This window comes from Lepidothrix coronata, unplaced genomic scaffold, assembly GCF_001604755.1.
Source record: "Lepidothrix coronata isolate B3197 unplaced genomic scaffold, Lepidothrix_coronata-1.0 Scaffold181, whole genome shotgun sequence".
Classification (NCBI taxonomy): domain Eukaryota; kingdom Metazoa; phylum Chordata; class Aves; order Passeriformes; family Pipridae; genus Lepidothrix; species Lepidothrix coronata.
The window spans coordinates 560299-579507 of NW_016690361.1; the positions used below are offsets into that span (position 1 = coordinate 560299).

At 35.4% G+C, this 19209-nt stretch overlaps 1 protein-coding gene across 3 annotated transcripts in view; it reads left to right on the top strand.

Annotated features, from left to right (window-relative positions):
* The window catches only part of SLC26A7 (solute carrier family 26 member 7), an 85914-nt gene that overhangs the window by 29956 nt on the left and 36749 nt on the right, over positions 1 to 19209 (top strand). For all 3 annotated transcript variants that reach the window (XM_017830573.1, XM_017830570.1, XM_017830572.1), the window contains exons 5-6: positions 11225 to 11389; positions 18924 to 19076. In XM_017830573.1, the coding sequence (XP_017686062.1) occupies positions 11225 to 11389; positions 18924 to 19076 (318 nt within the window). The remainder of the gene's footprint in view (positions 1 to 11224; positions 11390 to 18923; positions 19077 to 19209) is intronic.

Below are 19209 nucleotides of genomic sequence, written 5' to 3' on the forward strand. Positions count from 1 at the left end.
GAGGAAATGTTCCAGCATGCAGCATTGCAACACCTCCTGGGTACCTGGCCTCCTGAAAGAAACCCAAACTCCTGCACTTGTTGCTTTGGATCCCTCTACCATGCAGAAGATGAGCAAAGAAGCCCAGGGCATCTTCAGTGGCCTGCATGCTTGGCAGGAACGGGGCATATGCTTGTGCTAGTCAGTAGGAAATATCAAGAAGCATGACAATTTCTGTTGTATTTTTATTATTCTTTTATTGGATACAGGATTATGACTACTGGTAGCAGCATGAGGGAAAGCCTATGGACAATATACAAGGTAGAACTGGTGCTGATTGTGCCTGGCTGTGCATGCACGTGCTGTCTCATTGCACCAGTATGTGCAGTACAGCACTGCATCTTGTACAGTGTGCTTGTAAGAGCAGAGCATGCACAGAGCTCTTTGCGTGGGAATCCTGTGCTCACAGCTTGGAAATCTCCTACATTATCCCCAGAGAGGCCAGAATGCTTTAAGCAGGAAGTTGGTGCCTGCATTCATTTGATCTAACTTCAAAATCAAATGCAGAAATTTTTTGCTTAGTGGATGGAGAATCCCGTTAGGTGTGTAAATCCTCTAGACCTCTTACTCTTTCATATTGAAAAGTTCTGCTTTTTCATATACCTTCAATTGCATCAGCTGACTTAGCCTATGTCCTGTTTAAGCTTGACTGAAATGAGAACAACTAAATCCTCTGCCTGCATCTTCAAAGCAGGTCTGATAGGGAACTGTACCACGTGCATGGGCTCCTCTCCCAGGTCAGTAATGTCACTTGCATTGGAGTCGTGCTAGCACAGCCGGTGCTTGTTGTGCTGCCACTAGTCCTTTATGTGAGTTTAATGGTTAAACTCACATAAATGGTTTAATTAAAATACTTATTTCCTAGAGAAGTGCCTCGAAGCTCTTAATAATGCAAGTGAAAGTCTGGATCAAGGCTGAGATTAGATTGTGCCATCTTCCCAGGTGCTGTTAAGTGTGGGAATCTATGTTTCTCATCATGATTCCAGTCTGACTAACAGTTCCTGCAATTCCCAGATAAGATGACAGGGCACATCTTGCTGTTAATGGAGAGCTGTCAGTGACCTGCATCTATTTATCAGATTAGACTAGAAATTATTTAATAGCCTGGAGTAAATGTATATTCTGGGACAAGAGAAATAGTGTGATGCATTTGGGGGCAAGAGTTTTCCACTGAAAACATCCTAAAATACAGAAAGAAACTGAATTGTCATTGTAGCTGGTATTTGGGATGGTACTTCTCTGGAAAGGGAGCAGACCTGGGCTATGGTATCTACTATGACTCGTTATTCTGAAAAAAACAGTCAAAATGCAGTGCTCTAATCAGCGCAAAAATCTAATTTCGCAAAAACAACTGATGCTGTGATTATTCCATACCTTGGTCAACCTCCATATGTAGGATGAAAAGTCCCTGTCCAAAACAGCTGTTTCCTTCTATGAAAGAGTAGGTAAAGAGCTGAATGTCCTTGGCCTGAAAAGCAATTTGATACTATTTTTTCAGTAGCCTGGCTAAGTACTCTAATCAGCAATTAATGTCAAAGAAAAAAAAGGAAAAACATACAAAATAGTGAGTCATGGAGGGAAAGCAAAGGGTAGAGATGTGTTTTTGAAATGATCTGCTGTTGGCTGCTGTATGTTTTGTGCAGACCGTAACTGTGCATTTGTGTGTGGGGCAAGCTCTGAGCAAGCTTTGTGAATCTCAGTGCCATCTAGACATGAATAAATTAGAACTGTTTTCTCATCATCAGGTGAAGCTTATGAGATTTGAAATTTGGTGCTTAGTTGCTTACATTTTTTTCTAGTAATAAATTTCAGAGTCCTAAACAGCTTTTTAAATATAATGTTTGAGGGACTGTTTATAAAAGACGAAAGATATTTAGTCATCTTAAGAGGCTTCTGATGAGGACAAAATAGTATTAAAATAGAAAATAAGTAAATGTAAAATAAAAACTGTAATTAGAAAAAATAATATAATGAATTCACTATTTCATTTTTTAAAAGTAGAAAAGAAGGAATAATGAAAATTTTTTCCTATATTTGTGTAGCTCCTACTCTATTAAGATAAACAGGGCATGGAAAACTAGTCAAGTTAATAGAATTCTTTCCTGATATTAAATACATCAGGTGTATTGATGGGGAGAGGAAGTGAGGGAACATAACCGATACCTATAGGATAATTTTGTAATTAAAATTGGATGATGCCTTTATAACATTAAAAAAATTCAAAAAAGCTTTTGGATAAGATTTTTTTCCCCATTAATATATTATATGTGCAAGACTGCTTGCATAAATATATGTGTCTATAAAAGAACCTCAGCATACTAAACTGAAATTCAACACGAAGATTTGCTGAATAGAGGAAAGCTGTTTGCAGATCAAAATGAGAAAAAATAATTTTTATCCTACAAAAAAAGTTTTATTCTCTTAAGACCACAGTGTTACAGAGTTCAGCTATGCTACTCTTCTGTAAATGAGAAATAGCTGCTTATTGCATTCCAGTCTTCTACATTTTCACTAGTAAATTTTTCAACTGCTGTATTTTGAAAACTAACATGTAATTAGTTGCTGATACAAAGTATTTGAAATAAAATGTTTCTAGTTATCAGGAGAACAAATTTACATGGTGTATTATCAGTTTACTTAACAAAAAAGGAGCACATTTGAATATGAAGGGTGTTTTTGGAAGGCTAATATTCTTGTCCAAAACTTTTCTTCCCTGTGGGGAATGTTATGTTGCTCTATTCTATGTTACACATAGTTTTTCATGAGATTATAACATGAGTCTATTATAAGTGATAATCAGGAAAACAGTTAATTTTTCTTTTACAGTGGAAATAACTTCTTGCAGGTTCATATTCTGTAGCTTGAAAACTACAAGTAGGCTAGGTGGGACATCTGGTTCCCACAATTATGGTGAAGCATACAATGTGTTAGTACAGAAAGATCATAGAAAGAAGACTTTTTCAGGTCCTAGAGTGTGGAAAGATCACTTTCCACACCATCAGAAGCTACCAGACACTCTCGAGACAGCCATAATGAACATGAGAGTTGCAATGCAGAAGACCAAAAGCTCACAATTAAATGTCTATCGAAACAGGCTGAGAAGAGTTTTAAACTGATTGCTCAGTGAAGCTGAACTGCCCACGTCTGACTGTTTTCTCTACATGGTCCATAAATGTCTTGACTTTTGCAACCTCTGACTTTGAGATAACCAATACAATGTACTAAATGAGAGTCTCACACTCTGTAGTGTTTCCCTCTAAGAGATGTTCCCCATTCCTGACCTTGTCTTCTCAGCCCATACAGCAAATCATCAGAAAAGGTACCACCACTTTTATTTGCTATAACAGTGAAAAAACCTTCCAGGACAGTGGAGTTTTAAGAGCTTTAAAACTCATTCTCCAAAACTGAATTTGTGCAGCAGGTAATATGATATCAGCCTTTCAATTACCCTCAACAGAAAGTTTGATATTAGTAATTTTCAAAGAGCTGTTAAGTGATAAAAATTTTTACTGGCCATGAAGTTAAATTGACTACATGTTGAATGGAATTTCAATAATAATAATTTTAATAATAATAAACTGAGTGCGTTGTCATGGGAAGAAAATATTGAAAGTGGACAAGAATCAAAAGGGCTTGAATTTGCTTTTTGCAATTGCTCATTTTTCTTCTCCTGGCTAAATCCCCATTCTCTTCTACTTGTTGGAGTAAAATTATGGAGCAGTAAGGACAGCTGCAAGAAAAGGTTCCATTTCTATTATCTTTCTTTCATCTTGAAATTTCCTTTTTTTTTCTATAATTTTTTTTTATAGAAATCACATCTTCCACCACTTTTGCCTAATTATCTGGTTGTATAACTTGTTTCCATGATCTCTTTTCCTTTACTGTGCGTTCAAGGCTACTTTCTCTCACTTTCTCTTGTGGGTTTTTTTTTTTCCTCTAGCAGCTCTTGTTTTCATTTACATGAATTTAATCAAAAATGCATACCTGGTGAAAGCAAATTGTCTAACACAAACCATACTTATGGTTTGGATGTATTTTACATAACCCACAGTTATTAGCAAACAATAAAAAGTATATTTGAAATGTGATCTTTTAGTTACTATCTGTAAAGCAATCTCTTAAAATGCTGAAGATAAAAAAAAAAAGTAAAGAACCAAAAAATAAATCTGAGAGTGATGCTGAAGTTTCTAAGTTCAGCAATTATGACACCATTTTCCTGTAAATCACAATAATGACTTTCTCTGAAATGCTAATAGTAACTAACACTTCTGTGTGATATTATGTAGTTCAAAGAATTTTCTCTAATTCCACGGCTAAATAAACATACATCTAATTCTCTGGAAACTAAGCTATTACCCAGTTAGAAATTTAACCTTCACACAATAGAAACTGATCTTAGAAAACAAACAAAAATTCACCAGGGAATGAAGAACTTAATTCTTATTCAACATCACTACTGTGAACAGTGTTTTAAATATCTTAGTAGGCAGACTGTTAGAACAAATATCTAAACAAAATATCTGAAGTTAGTAATTATCAGTTTTAGGCCTGACTAACTAAATTACTACTCACTGAGGGTATAACAGTAATTATCATTATTGGAGTCCAATCTTGAACAGCAATCAATGTTCCAATTGCACGTGATACAGAGTAATTTACATGCTATTAGTGGGAAATAGAAAAAAAGCTCAGATTTAATTGCTCTGATGGAAGAGGAAATTGCTCACGAGAGATTTTTGTGGTAAATTAAAATCCACTTTGGTATTTTTGTTTCTTTTTGGGTACTATGCTCATAGCTCACTGCATACAGGTGAGTTTTATGGTGAAAAAATAAATAGTGTTCAGGTATAAAGAATGCTAACATTTGGAAGTGATACTTTTAGCTTCGGAACACAAAAAAAAAAGCAAAGGACACAGTGATATATTCCAAAATGATGATATTTAGTGTGGTAAAACCAAAATAATCCTCTTAGAAAGTATTGTAACAAACAACTATGTGCCAAGAGCATGTAAATTCAGGCAGAAGAACAGCAAANTGATTAAAAACAGCAGGGAAAACGTTTAAATTCTCTCCAGGGTTTACACACCCATCATTAAAATGAAATAGTAAAACAGATGCCTTTGTATGATTCTCCAAAGCTTATTCAAATGATCAGAGGTCTTTTAAATTTCTTCTTTTTTCTTATTCTGACTGCAAGTGCTGAGTTCCTTTATCCATTGCCAGTTGCTTAGATCTTCAAGAAGGCTTCTCTCTTTCCTTGTAAGTATTAAAATGGAGGAAATGTTCCAGCATGCAGCATTGCAACACCTCCTGGGTACCTGGCCTCCTGAAAGAAACCCAAACTCCTGCACTTGTTGCTTTGGATCCCTCTACCATGCAGAAGATGAGCAAAGAAGCCCAGGGCATCTTCAGTGGCCTGCATGCTTGGCAGGAACGGGGCATATGCTTGTGCTAGTCAGTAGGAAATATCAAGAAGCATGACAATTTCTGTTGTATTTTTATTATTCTTTTATTGGATACAGGATTATGACTACTGGTAGCAGCATGAGGGAAAGCCTATGGACAATATACAAGGTAGAACTGGTGCTGATTGTGCCTGGCTGTGCATGCACGTGCTGTCTCATTGCACCAGTATGTGCAGTACAGCACTGCATCTTGTACAGTGTGCTTGTAAGAGCAGAGCATGCACAGAGCTCTTTGCGTGGGAATCCTGTGCTCACAGCTTGGAAATCTCCTACATTATCCCCAGAGAGGCCAGAATGCTTTAAGCAGGAAGTTGGTGCCTGCATTCATTTGATCTAACTTCAAAATCAAATGCAGAAATTTTTTGCTTAGTGGATGGAGAATCCCGTTAGGTGTGTAAATCCTCTAGACCTCTTACTCTTTCATATTGAAAAGTTCTGCTTTTTCATATACCTTCAATTGCATCAGCTGACTTAGCCTATGTCCTGTTTAAGCTTGATTGAAATGAGAACAACTAAATCCTCTGCCTGCATCTTCAAAGCAGGTCTGATAGGGAACTGTACCACGTGCATGGGCTCCTCTCCCAGGTCAGTAATGTCACTTGCATTGGAGTCGTGCTAGCACAGCCGGTGCTTGTTGTGCTGCCACTAGTCCTTTATGTGAGTTTAATGGTTAAACTCACATAAATGGTTTAATTAAAATACTTATTTCCTAGAGAAGTGCCTCGAAGCTCTTAATAATGCAAGTGAAAGTCTGGATCAAGGCTGAGATTAGATTGTGCCATCTTCCCAGGTGCTGTTAAGTGTGGGAATCTATGTTTCTCATCATGATTCCAGTCTGACTAACAGTTCCTGCAATTCCCAGATAAGATGACAGGGCACATCTTGCTGTTAATGGAGAGCTGTCAGTGACCTGCATCTATTTATCAGATTAGACTAGAAATTATTTAATAGCCTGGAGTAAATGTATATTCTGGGACAAGAGAAATAGTGTGATGCATTTGGGGGCAAGAGTTTTCCACTGAAAACATCCTAAAATACAGAAAGAAACTGAATTGTCATTGTAGCTGGTATTTGGGATGGTACTTCTCTGGAAAGGGAGCAGACCTGGGCTATGGTATCTACTATGACTCGTTATTCTGAAAAAAACAGTCAAAATGCAGTGCTCTAATCAGCGCAAAAATCTAATTTCGCAAAAACAACTGATGCTGTGATTATTCCATACCTTGGTCAACCTCCATATGTAGGATGAAAAGTCCCTGTCCAAAACAGCTGTTTCCTTCTATGAAAGAGTAGGTAAAGAGCTGAATGTCCTTGGCCTGAAAAGCAATTTGATACTATTTTTTCAGTAGCCTGGCTAAGTACTCTAATCAGCAATTAATGTCAAAGAAAAAAAAGGAAAAACATACAAAATAGTGAGTCATGGAGGGAAAGCAAAGGGTAGAGATGTGTTTTTGAAATGATCTGCTGTTGGCTGCTGTATGTTTTGTGCAGACCGTAACTGTGCATTTGTGTGTGGGGCAAGCTCTGAGCAAGCTTTGTGAATCTCAGTGCCATCTAGACATGAATAAATTAGAACTGTTTTCTCATCATCAGGTGAAGCTTATGAGATTTGAAATTTGGTGCTTAGTTGCTTACATTTTTTTCTAGTAATAAATTTCAGAGTCCTAAACAGCTTTTTAAATATAATGTTTGAGGGACTGTTTATAAAAGACGAAAGATATTTAGTCATCTTAAGAGGCTTCTGATGAGGATAAAATAGTATTAAAATAGAAAATAAGTAAATGTAAAATAAAAACTGTAATTGGAAAAAATAATATAATGAATTCACTATTTCATTTTTTAAAAGTAGAAAAGAAGGAATAATGAAAATTTTTTCCTATATTTGTGTAGCTCCTACTCTATTAAGATAAACAGGGCATGGAAAACTAGTCAAGTTAATAGAATTCTTTCCTGATATTAAATACATCAGGTGTATTGATGGGGAGAGGAAGTGAGGGAACATAACTGATACCTATGGGATAATTTTGTAATTAAAATTGGATGATGCCTTTATAACATTAAAAAAATTCAAAAAAGCTTTTGGATAAGATTTTTTTCCCCATTAATATATTATATGTGCAAGACTGCTTGCATAAATATATGTGTCTATAAAAGAACCTCAGCATACTAAACTGAAATTCAACACGAAGATTTGCTGAATAGAGGAAAGCTGTTTGCAGATCAAAATGAGAAAAAATAATTTTTATCCTACAAAAAAAGTTTTATTCTCTTAAGACCACAGTGTTACAGAGTTCAGCTATGCTACTCTTCTGTAAATGAGAAATAGCTGCTTATTGCATTCCAGTCTTCTACATTTTCACTAGTAAATTTTTCAACTGCTGTATTTTGAAAACTAACATGTAATTAGTTGCTGATACAAAGTATTTGAAATAAAATGTTTCTAGTTATCAGGAGAACAAATTTACATGGTGTATTATCAGTTTACTTAACAAAAAAGGAGCACATTTGAATATGAAGGGTGTTTTTGGAAGGCTAATATTCTTGTCCAAAACTTTTCTTCCCTGTGGGGAATGTTATGTTGCTCTATTCTATGTTACACATAGTTTTTCATGAGATTATAACATGAGTCTATTATAAGTGATAATCAGGAAAACAGTTAATTTTTCTTTTACAGTGGAAATAACTTCTTGCAGGTTCATATTCTGTAGCTTGAAAACTACAAGTAGGCTAGGTGGGACATCTGGTTCCCACAATTATGGTGAAGCATACAATGTGTTAGTACAGAAAGATCATAGAAAGAAGACTTTTTCAGGTCCTGGAGTGTGGAAAGATGACTTTCCACACCATCAGAAGCTACCAGACACTCTCGAGACAGCCATAATGAACATGAGAGTTGCAATGCAGAAGACCAAAAGCTCACAATTAAATGTCTATCGAAACAGGCTGAGAAGAGTTTTAAACTGATTGCTCAGTGAAGCTGAACTGCCCACGTCTGACTGTTTTCTCTACATGGTCCATAAATGTCTTGACTTTTGCAACCTCTGACTTTGAGATAACCAATACAATGTACTAAATGAGAGTCTCACACTCTGTAGTGTTTCCCTCTAAGAGATGTTCCCCATTCCTGACCTTGTCTTCTCAGCCCATACAGCAAATCATCAGAAAAGGTAGCACCACTTTTATTTGCTATAACAGTGAAAAAACCTTCCAGGACAGTGGAGTTTTAAGAGCTTTAAAACTCATTCTCCAAAACTGAATTTGTGCAGCAGGTAATATGATATCAGCCTTTCAATTACTCTCAACAGAAAGTTTGATATTAGTAATTTTCAAAGAGCTGTTAAGTGATAAAAATTTTTACTGGCCATGAAGTTAAATTGACTACATGTTGAATGGAATTTCAATAATAATAATTTTAATAATAATAAACTGAGTGCGTTGTCATGGGAAGAAAATATTGAAAGTGGACAAGAATCAAAAGGGCTTGAATTTGCTTTTTGCAATTGCTCATTTTTCTTCTCCTGGCTAAATCCCCATTCTCTTCTACTTGTTGGAGTAAAATTATGGAGCAGTAAGGACAGCTGCAAGAAAAGGTTCCATTTCTATTATCTTTCTTTCATCTTGAAATTTCCTTTTTTTTTCTATAATTTTTTTTTATAGAAATCACATCTTCCACCACTTTTGCCTAATTATCTGGTTGTATAACTTGTTTCCATGATCTCTTTTCCTTTACTGTGCGTTCAAGGCTACTTTCTCTCACTTTCTCTTGTGGGTTTTTTTTTTTCCTCTAGCAGCTCTTGTTTTCATTTACATGAATTTAATCAAAAATGCATACCTGGTGAAAGCAAATTGTCTAACACAAACCATACTTATGGTTTGGATGTATTTTACATAACCCACAGTTATTAGCAAACAATAAAAAGTATATTTGAAATGTGATCTTTTAGTTACTATCTGTAAAGCAATCTCTTAAAATGCTGAAGATAAAAAAAAAAAGTAAAGAACCAAAAAATAAATCTGAGAGTGATGCTGAAGTTTCTAAGTTCAGCAATTATGACACCATTTTCCTGTAAATCACAATAATGACTTTCTCTGAAATGCTAATAGTAACTAACACTTCTGTGTGATATTATGTAGTTCAAAGAATTTTCTCTAATTCCACGGCTAAATAAACATACATCTAATTCTCTGGAAACTAAGCTATTACCCAGTTAGAAATTTAACCTTCACACAATAGAAACTGATCTTAGAAAACAAACAAAAATTCACCAGGGAATGAAGAACTTAATTCTTATTCAACATCACTACTGTGAACAGTGTTTTAAATATCTTAGTAGGCAGACTGTTAGAACAAATATCTAAACAAAATATCTGAAGTTAGTAATTATCAGTTTTAGGCCTGACTAACTAAATTACTACTCACTGAGGGTATAACAGTAATTATCATTATTGGAGTCCAATCTTGAACAGCAATCAATGTTCCAATTGCACGTGATACAGAGTAATTTACATGCTATTAGTGGGAAATAGAAAAAAAGCTCAGATTTAATTGCTCTGATGGAAGAGGAAATTGCTCACGAGAGATTTTTGTGGTAAATTAAAATCCACTTTGGTATTTTTGTTTCTTTTTGGGTACTATGCTCATAGCTCACTGCATACAGGTGAGTTTTATGGTGAAAAAATAAATAGTGTTCAGGTATAAAGAATGCTAACATTTGGAAGTGATACTTTTAGCTTCGGAACACAAAAAAAAAAGCAAAGGACACAGTGATATATTCCAAAATGATGATATTTAGTGTGGTAAAACCAAAATAATCCTCTTAGAAAGTATTGTAACAAACAACTATGTGCCAAGAGCATGTAACTTCAGGCAGAAGAACAGCAAATGCAAGACCATAGAAGTAAGAAACTGCAAAATTCATTGTAAGGGGGGAAAATGTAAATGTAATTTAACATGTGTCAGAAAAAAGTTAGGCATTATGTAAACTACAGTAGCAGCTGTAGTCATGTAACAACTTTATTCAAAGAATTAACAGCTCTCAAATCTCATACCTCGGAGGAAAAGAATGTTTGAAGTCTGGAATAAGGGGAGAAAAGAGTTGAGCCCAATGGTGCTTTGAATATTTGTCCTGTATTCCTATGAAGTATCTGCAATAGTTGTAGGTTCTGCTGTAGTTCAGATTCCTGGATTAGAGGTCTCTCCATGAGACTCTCCATACCACTTCATAAATTTGGCAATTACTGTTGGAATTACTAATATTGGGAATCTTGATATCAACATGATGGCAATCGGTAAACTGGATGAAGATAACGATCCTTTGCCTACTCAGACTGGATAGCAGTGGAGCAGGAATGAGTCTTAACACCACCCCCACTTTTTAAGTTACTTTACTTCCTTTTGTTGTGTTGAACTGATGTTTTCATGGTGTTGATTGTGCTCATATATTTGAGCAGGAGAGAATACTAAGAGTTTCTCTGAGTGCAATTTTGTTACTAAACTGATGTTAGAATCTGGTAAATTAGTGGTGCAAGTAAAATAGTGCAGGTAAACCCAGAGAGCTTCAGTGAATTCCATTTTCAGCTATATTTGTCCTTCAAAGACCTTTGCTTTTTATCTTCAGCTCTTTTATCTTAAAATATATTAAAAAAAGTGGCTCATTGTCCTATCACCAAGCTGGTGCATTGTATTATAACTGCTGATACTCCTGCCTTTGTCTTTTAGGTAGCAATGTTTATGCTGCAGTTGGGCAGAGCCACGTTCTTGTTAACAGAGCCAGTAATAAGCGCGATGACAACAGGAGCAGCTACACACGTTGTGACTTCACAAGTGAAGTATCTGCTGGGAATGAAAATGCCATATATATCGGGACCACTGGGATTTTTTCATGTGAGTTCAGTGAAAGAGATGGGTTACTTCATTAGCTAACATTTTATTAAACAACTACGCTATATATAAAGAGAAAGAAATTTGTTATGCACATGTGTGAATGAGCACAAGATGAACCTTCATCTTGCTTTGTCTGTTTGTAAGAATGGATTTGGAAAACTTGATGAAGAACTAGCAGAAATGGGTCTTATTTTAAAAGGATACAGTAATCAATTTCAAATAAATATATGTGTTAAACCTGACGGTCATTATGGTAAAAGGAAATTGGCCCATGATTTGTGGATCTCCTATGCAAAAATTACCCAAAATACGTTACTTATTGCATTATGACATGATAAACACAGCAAGTGGATAGCTTTAAGTTAATGTTTATAAAATTCATTCAACATTTCATACAGTAATGTTCCCGTGAGTGGTTAAGCTGCTTAAAGGATCACCATCAAAGGTATTGGCAAAAAAACAGGTTTTAATATGAACTTATGAAAGAGTGACTAACAGAGTTCAATGGCAAGTTTCACTCTATTACTTATTCCATGAATGAAGCATACATAGGAAAATTGCATTAGAATCAATTTAGAATGATTTACATGGAGACTGAGGATGAAACAGGGTAAGGATACGGATACAAAAAGATAAGGTGTGCAAAAGGGCTGAAATCCATCCTCATTATGGATTTATTTAGCATTTACGAAGTGATTAAATAGAACTTGCTATACTTATAACAGTGACCTAATTATAGCTTCACAATAACATTCACACCATGATCATTTCACACTCACAGACACAGGCAAAGATGTATACATCTATTTCTGTGCATGTACAGGTACCTGTCAAAAATTCCCTCCAAGTTCCGTGAAATACTAACGGCAAATACTGCAGTGTTTCTCAAAAGGCATGGGTTGCACCCCAAGGTGTGTGGGTGTGGGTGTGTGGGGGGATGTGTGTGTGTGTGTACCAGCCCAGGCCCCGTCCTAACCAATGGTCTTTCAAGTATTGCAGACTTGAAGGTTGATGAGGGTTGAAGAGGTGCCCATGATCCCAGAGGGAGGTGCTGGCACAGCCCACTGTGGCCCAGGAGAGCTCAGATGGCCTCTGACTTAAGACATCTGTGTTTAGGTTCACAAGATGATTTGTTTTAGTCATTAATCAATTGCTATCCTGGCACTTACTCAAATCAATAATTAATGAAATTATTCAAAAGTCTAGTAACAATGGTAACATTCTATCAGTAAGCTTCCACCTGGGCCATAACCCAGGTTGGTAGCTACGGGAGTTTCCAAAACATTTGGAAATTGTTTCCAAAACTCAAGCAACAATGGTGCTGTTCCACCTGGGCTACAATTCAGGTAGGGTATGTCCCAAGGCTGTCAGGGAATGACTGATTATCGTTTGTTCCCTGCTTTGGTCAGACAGCTGAATTTGCTGCTACAGTGTTTTTCCCACCTGTGTCATGCAAGAGCACCTGGTACAGTCAAGGACACTTCACCACCCAGCTGGTTTGGTCAATGCTGAGATCGTAGGGCTGGCCCAAGGGTGTGGGGTGATGCACCACCCCAAGTATCATGGTTACTGCCTTTGGAAAGTACATATTGCTGGCTGAAAAGTTAAAGAGCAAAACATATTCTTGATGGTAACTTATTCCATCAAGCCCTGAGTTTAGATACTGTGAGCATAATCTCTTGGCATTAGTAATATTATGACAGTAGCCGCCAAAAAGACATTTTTCTCATAATAAGACTTTACTTTCTTGTTGAGGTGATACTTACATTGCACTGATAGTGAGGCTTCATTTAGTTAGCCACTAAATCAGGACACCTTATTAGAAAGCACTGACTGTATCTTCCTGCCCTGCTATGTGCTTTATTTTTTGCTATTATTTTGAGAAATTTGTTAATGGGAAAGCTCTGATAAGAAAATGTTGCTTTTTAGAATGGTTTTTCATAGTATTTTATAAATTTGATAACTTTTTGTATGGATAATTCATTAATAAAGTTTTTACAGGACCAATTCATTAATGAAAATTAGGGGCATGTAATAAACACAAGCAATTTATCTTGTAGGGGCATAGCTAGAAGTATCATAGCCATTTTTATGGGTTGGCTTGTGAAACTATTACAAATGATTCATCATATATTAAATTTTTTTAAATTCTTTAAAAATCTTTTCATAAATAATTCTTAATATAAAACGTGACTAGCCTCTTTTTCATGGTGTTTCCATCAAGACTATACTTACATATAGGAATATTGTCATCTTGTACACATGAGTGGTGTTAAGTACCACAGCCAAAACATAATCAAAGTATACATTATGAGCAATAATAAAGAACAGCAGTGATATGAAGAAATAATTCCGTGTTGGTGTGCTGATGATATCATAAATGAGGTCATTCAAATGCTTTGAAAGAAATCTATTCCCTTATCGCCTGTATTTTTTAATGTATCTGAAACAAGTTCCTTGCCCTTCACTTCTCTTTTGAAATCAAACCCCTTTGAACATTTTCCAAAGAAAAATTTTCTTGCTTTTTTTTTAGGTTTTCAGTTGCTCTGTAGAATTGACCAAACTAAATTCATTCTGTACAACTTGAGAGAATAATAAAAAAGGGACAGTTTTACCAGAGAAGTGTTTTAAAAGGTTTCTAGTATCTGTTCAGACTTATGGGTTGCCTTAAGAAGGTCCAATATCTCAGTCAGAAGTACCAGATTTAGATTTTAACAGCAATTTTCTTCTGTGGTGGTAGTTTTATATGAAAATTATACTAATTATATATAAGTTAGTTTGCACATGTAACTAGAGAATGAAAGGAAAATTTGTCATGTTTCTCTGGACATGTTCTTTACTTCAAATTCTTGAAACACAAAGACTGGTATTTTGCTTACATTTTTCTTCTTTCTCTACTCCAAAACACCTCCCACTCACAAAACCTATTGCTTTGCCTCAGGCAGCCTTTGGGTTGGCAAACCAAGAATAAGAATGTTTAATAAAGTGTGATAGAAGAGTTGCAAGTAAAGCAAGGCAGTGAAATGGATTCTTTATAGCAAGTGAGATCATGATTGAATGAACTTTGCATGTGGAGAACAAATTTAGTAGGCTGGCCTTGAACCTATGGTTTTTTTGTTTTTTACGCATGGTTTACATAATTTCATTTTCTGTGTACATGGTTTGTAACACTGCAGTTAAGATGCACAGTGCAGCATCAGTTGATACTTTGCAATGGAAAAGGCAAGGTGAAGGTGAAGAAGAAAAATGATGAGGGAATACTACATGAGATATAATTTTACAATGGACAAGAAAAGCGTCATCAAATTTTACTTAGCATCTGAAAACAGAAGAAAGTATCTGTATTTGCCCTTTATTTATGTATAGATATATTTCTCTTTCCACATGTTTCTGAGAAAATACAGCACTGCAAAATGAACTGCAAGTAAGAAACTTGATTTGCAAAACTGGGGTTTTTGTGACTGTGTTGCAAGTTTGTTGTCCTTGTGTGGTTTTGTGCAATTATCTGAAAAAAACCCTTCATGTTCCCACTATCAGCTCTTTTTTTCTCTTTTTTTTCCCAGTTTGTTCCCTATACAATTCACAGTAGTTGCCTGTACATTTTCCCTCCAGTGTGATATATTTGTCTAACAAACTTTGGAATTAAATACTTTTGAAAATGCAATGAGGTTTTCCACTCTTAAAATGTATTAAGTATTTTAAATAACAAGTTCCTTTAATTCTTTTGTTTGCTTCAGCCTCTATACTCATTTTACAGCTAATCTTTTGGGGTTTCATATATGCATTAAAAAAATCGCTCAGAGCATTTCATTAATACATCAGAATACACATCCTTTCTAGAATATAAACCATTATAATGTTCAATATTACCCTATGAAAGTATGTGAAAATACAGGGACATTCAGTATCTGTATACATACGTGCAAAGCTAAAATACCGCTTTTTTCACTTAGGTGCAAATTTGCATTGATTACCAAAAAGTTCCTTGATTCCTCTTCATATTGTCAGATAGGTTCCATTAAGAATCTTTACACAAAAGTAGCTATAAAATTAAAACTACAGGAGGCAAACAGCTCATTTAATTTATTATTACTGATTTTAAAACCTTTTTTAAATTATATAGTGACAAATTTTGCTTTTTACACTGCAATGTAAAGCTAAATTCTGCTGCATAATTTCTAAATTATTTCAGTAAGTGCGTCCTCAAAATATGTAAAATACTGAATTTATAATGACGTTTGTGATTAAAAAATTTGTAAATATCTCTTTGAATCAGATGCTGGTGCTATTACATCCTTGAGCTTTAGGTACTTACTTACATTTAGGATATACAGTTTTACTTTGGATGAGTACAGTAACTGAGTGGACAGAATACCATGTAAAATGTATAGTATAAAGAGATGGCTATAGTATGTTAACTACATTCATGTTAAGGGCCATATACTCTTTCTTTCTTGTGAAAGGTCTTCACTGGTCATATCATGAATTGAGTGCTTTTAGGTTTTCAGAATATGGTTATCCAGGAACAGACTAGTCAGTAGAAGCTCTTTAGTCTTATATATTTATGTATTACTGCCAGAATTTTTTCAGTGTATTACAGACACTTTGGGGATAGGGCTGTTGGGGCTACTGAATTCATATGGGCTATGAAATGTTGGTAGTTCCATTCTTTTTCATTTATTGGCTGATGTAGACTACATTCTGAAGGGTATGATTTGAAGAGAAACACAGAAGAATATTCTAGGCAGTTCACATAATGTTTTTGCTGCAAAGTCTGAAAAGCTATGCCAAAGATTTACAAGATTTGGCTATGTGTTTTTAAAATGAAATGGAAGTGTCTTTTTAGTAAATTTAAAAGAACAACAGAAATTCTTAGAGCTTATATATACTTCTCTGTAAACCTTCATTAAAAATGTATTTATTCAATCAATCTTATGTCTAACTTTGTCTAGGAAAATTAGATTTAATGCCATGAACACAGATAGCTAATGCTGACACTTTCATAGACACCACTCATTTCGTAACGAGCCCACATCTCTTTGATTTTGGAATCAACTCATTTCTTCCCTTTTCTTAACACTTCACCTTAGGTCTAGCTGACTCTTTGGTGAATTTGTGGGCACAATTTTCCAGCCTCCTTTTGTCTTAATTAATCATAGCTTCTGACTGGGCACTGAGCCAAGTCATGTGCTCTCTTGAAAATGCATTCTTGGAAAATTATGGGTACAGAGACTAGCACCAAGACACTCAAGACACAATCCACATATCATCTGAATACAGTGGAGCACCATGTGGTTAAAAACTGGTTTAATTGCCATTCTTCAGATTTAAGACATATAGAGATGTCACTTAACAAGCTCATTTTAAAATGTTTTCTTGGTTTCTGAGAAATGTTTGTGTTGTGTTATACTGTGCATCCTTAATTGAAGGTCCAAGGGCTAAATTTCAAAGAATTGGACTACTTTTTCCTCTTTATGAGTAAAGTTACATTCCTGTAAGCATTTTTAAGTTGTTTTTTTTCCCCTTTCTAGATTATGAAAATATTCTCAGAAATTATGAGCAAGGAAAAATCAGGAAGTTATTGTAACTTATTCATTCTTCAAAATGAGCATCACCACTTCAAGGAGTGACAGAATTAGAAAAATAGAACAAAGCTTATCATCATATTGACCACCTTTCTGCTAGAAAAGGGTTCTTTCCTAAGATAATTTTTCTAGTACGTTTTCCTGCCCAATATAAATATATGTATTTAAGCTCCACACTGTCAAACCTTGTAAGCATTATACATGTATTTGAGAATAGGTTCTCTGGGGCAGAAAATTATTAATCTTTATTTTGATAAAACTACAAGTGTCACTTTTCATTTATTTTAGCGGTCTTCTTAGTCATAGCCAGAGAAAGCACTTTTTTTAAATATTATTATTTCAAATCTCAGTTCCTTGCTTTTATTACCCTTAATGTTGTGGTTTAAAAAGGAGTTACTTGTGAAGATGCCTAAATCTATATCCTAGATCTTCACTTCTGTTCTGTCTACAGTTTACAATTCAGAATACACAATAGTTCCCAGCATACAAATGCAAAATTCAAGGGACTGAGCCTGCCTTGTTTTCTTTCCTTTACAGTTTTAGTAAGCATGAGGATTGTATCCATTTTTATGGCTCATTGTTCTTCTGGGTAACAGACTATTGCTTTTGTTCATGAAGTCTGAACATAAGTTGCAATGAGGATCTCATTATTTCTTTATTTATCAGGATAGAAGATCCCTCTAACTTTCTCAACCCCGTCTAACCATTTCAGCAAACTTCTAATTTTTTAAATTCCTTTCTGTTTATCTGTTTTCATACTGATTTATGCCTCATTTCCCGAACCCACAAATTCAGAGTAGAGCCAAAATGACAGTTCACTGTGTCATCTATGCTGGTATGAAGGCAACTGCAATCTTCTGAGTCTGTTACCTACAACATCGTATTCATCATCAGAGACTCCTGTTGCTCATCACCATTAGTCATTCTATTCCGGTTCCATATTTCTATTCCCCCCATTCCTTACATTCAGCACCATATTTCCTTTCTTCATCACAGATCCAACTATACTTTTCTAACCTGTTTTACAGTATGTTGCAGCACACCTTAACCTCTGAAAAGCTGAAGGCCTCCCATTCACAGCTCCATAGCTCTGCCCCAGTCTCATCTTCCTCCTTTAACTCCGCGGTCGGCAGAAAAGGAAACAAACAGGGCTTAGTAGATAACAGTAGTTAATTAAATAACCAATAACATGTACACAAGCTTGGTAACTAATTAGTGTATGGAGTGTCTAGACCTGACCAAAGCATGCTCTATGGAGGACTGTTTCTGTAAGGGGAAAGAACAACCAGTAGGGAAACTGAGGATGCCCTGCTGAAGTTGTACAGTTACTCTGGAAAAATATTTGGGTGGACTTCCTCGCAGACTGCCGAGTGTGTCCTGAAGAGGATGCTCATTTTGGAAGATTCCTGTTGCATCTCTTCCCATCCAGCCATTACTGCATTTTACTTTCCCTTTTCTTTCTTCCTCTTTCTCCTTGTCTTTTCCCCTTCTTTGTGTCTTTTAACATTTTTCCTCAGAAATAACTTTTATTACTAGAGTTGGTGGATGTTATATGCTATGGACATTACAAATAAATCTTTGTGCATGAAGCTTTTCTCTACACTCATTTATGTTGCTGATTTTAATGAGACTGAATAAGAAAAGGAAACATATCACATTTATTGGAAATTTGTTGCTTGCTTCTACCAATAGAAGTTTGTATATTAATATATACAAATATTCACTGCAATTTTTTTGAGTTTTAAAAAGTCCATAGTAATAGTAAATTGGTGATTTTCTTCCTTGTAAAATCTAAAGTATAGGCCAGTTTGTCCAATAACTCAGCTTCTGCAGTATTGATTCAGCTCTCACTGATTATTTAAGATGTCTGAAGTTGTGTAGAAGATGCCATAGCACGTGATCCAGAATACACTTTTTGACCTGTAATTGTTATTTGCTGCTTGCTGTAGATTTATGCCTACGTATTTGAGAATATCAGATCAGTTCAGCTGGAGGCTTTACTTCTCTCCTTGCTGAGCATTGTGGTGCTCGTTCTTGTTAAAGAACTGAACGAGAAATTTCAGAGAGACATTAAAGTTGTCCTTCCCATCGATCTACTTCTGGTGAGTACAAAAATTATATATCAGGCTTTTTCTTAGAAAGCTTTAAGTGGCTCAACTAATCTACTAAGGTTTACTGTGCTGTCCATGGTTACCTGCACCCACACCTGCCACTTATTAAATGGACAGCTAATTT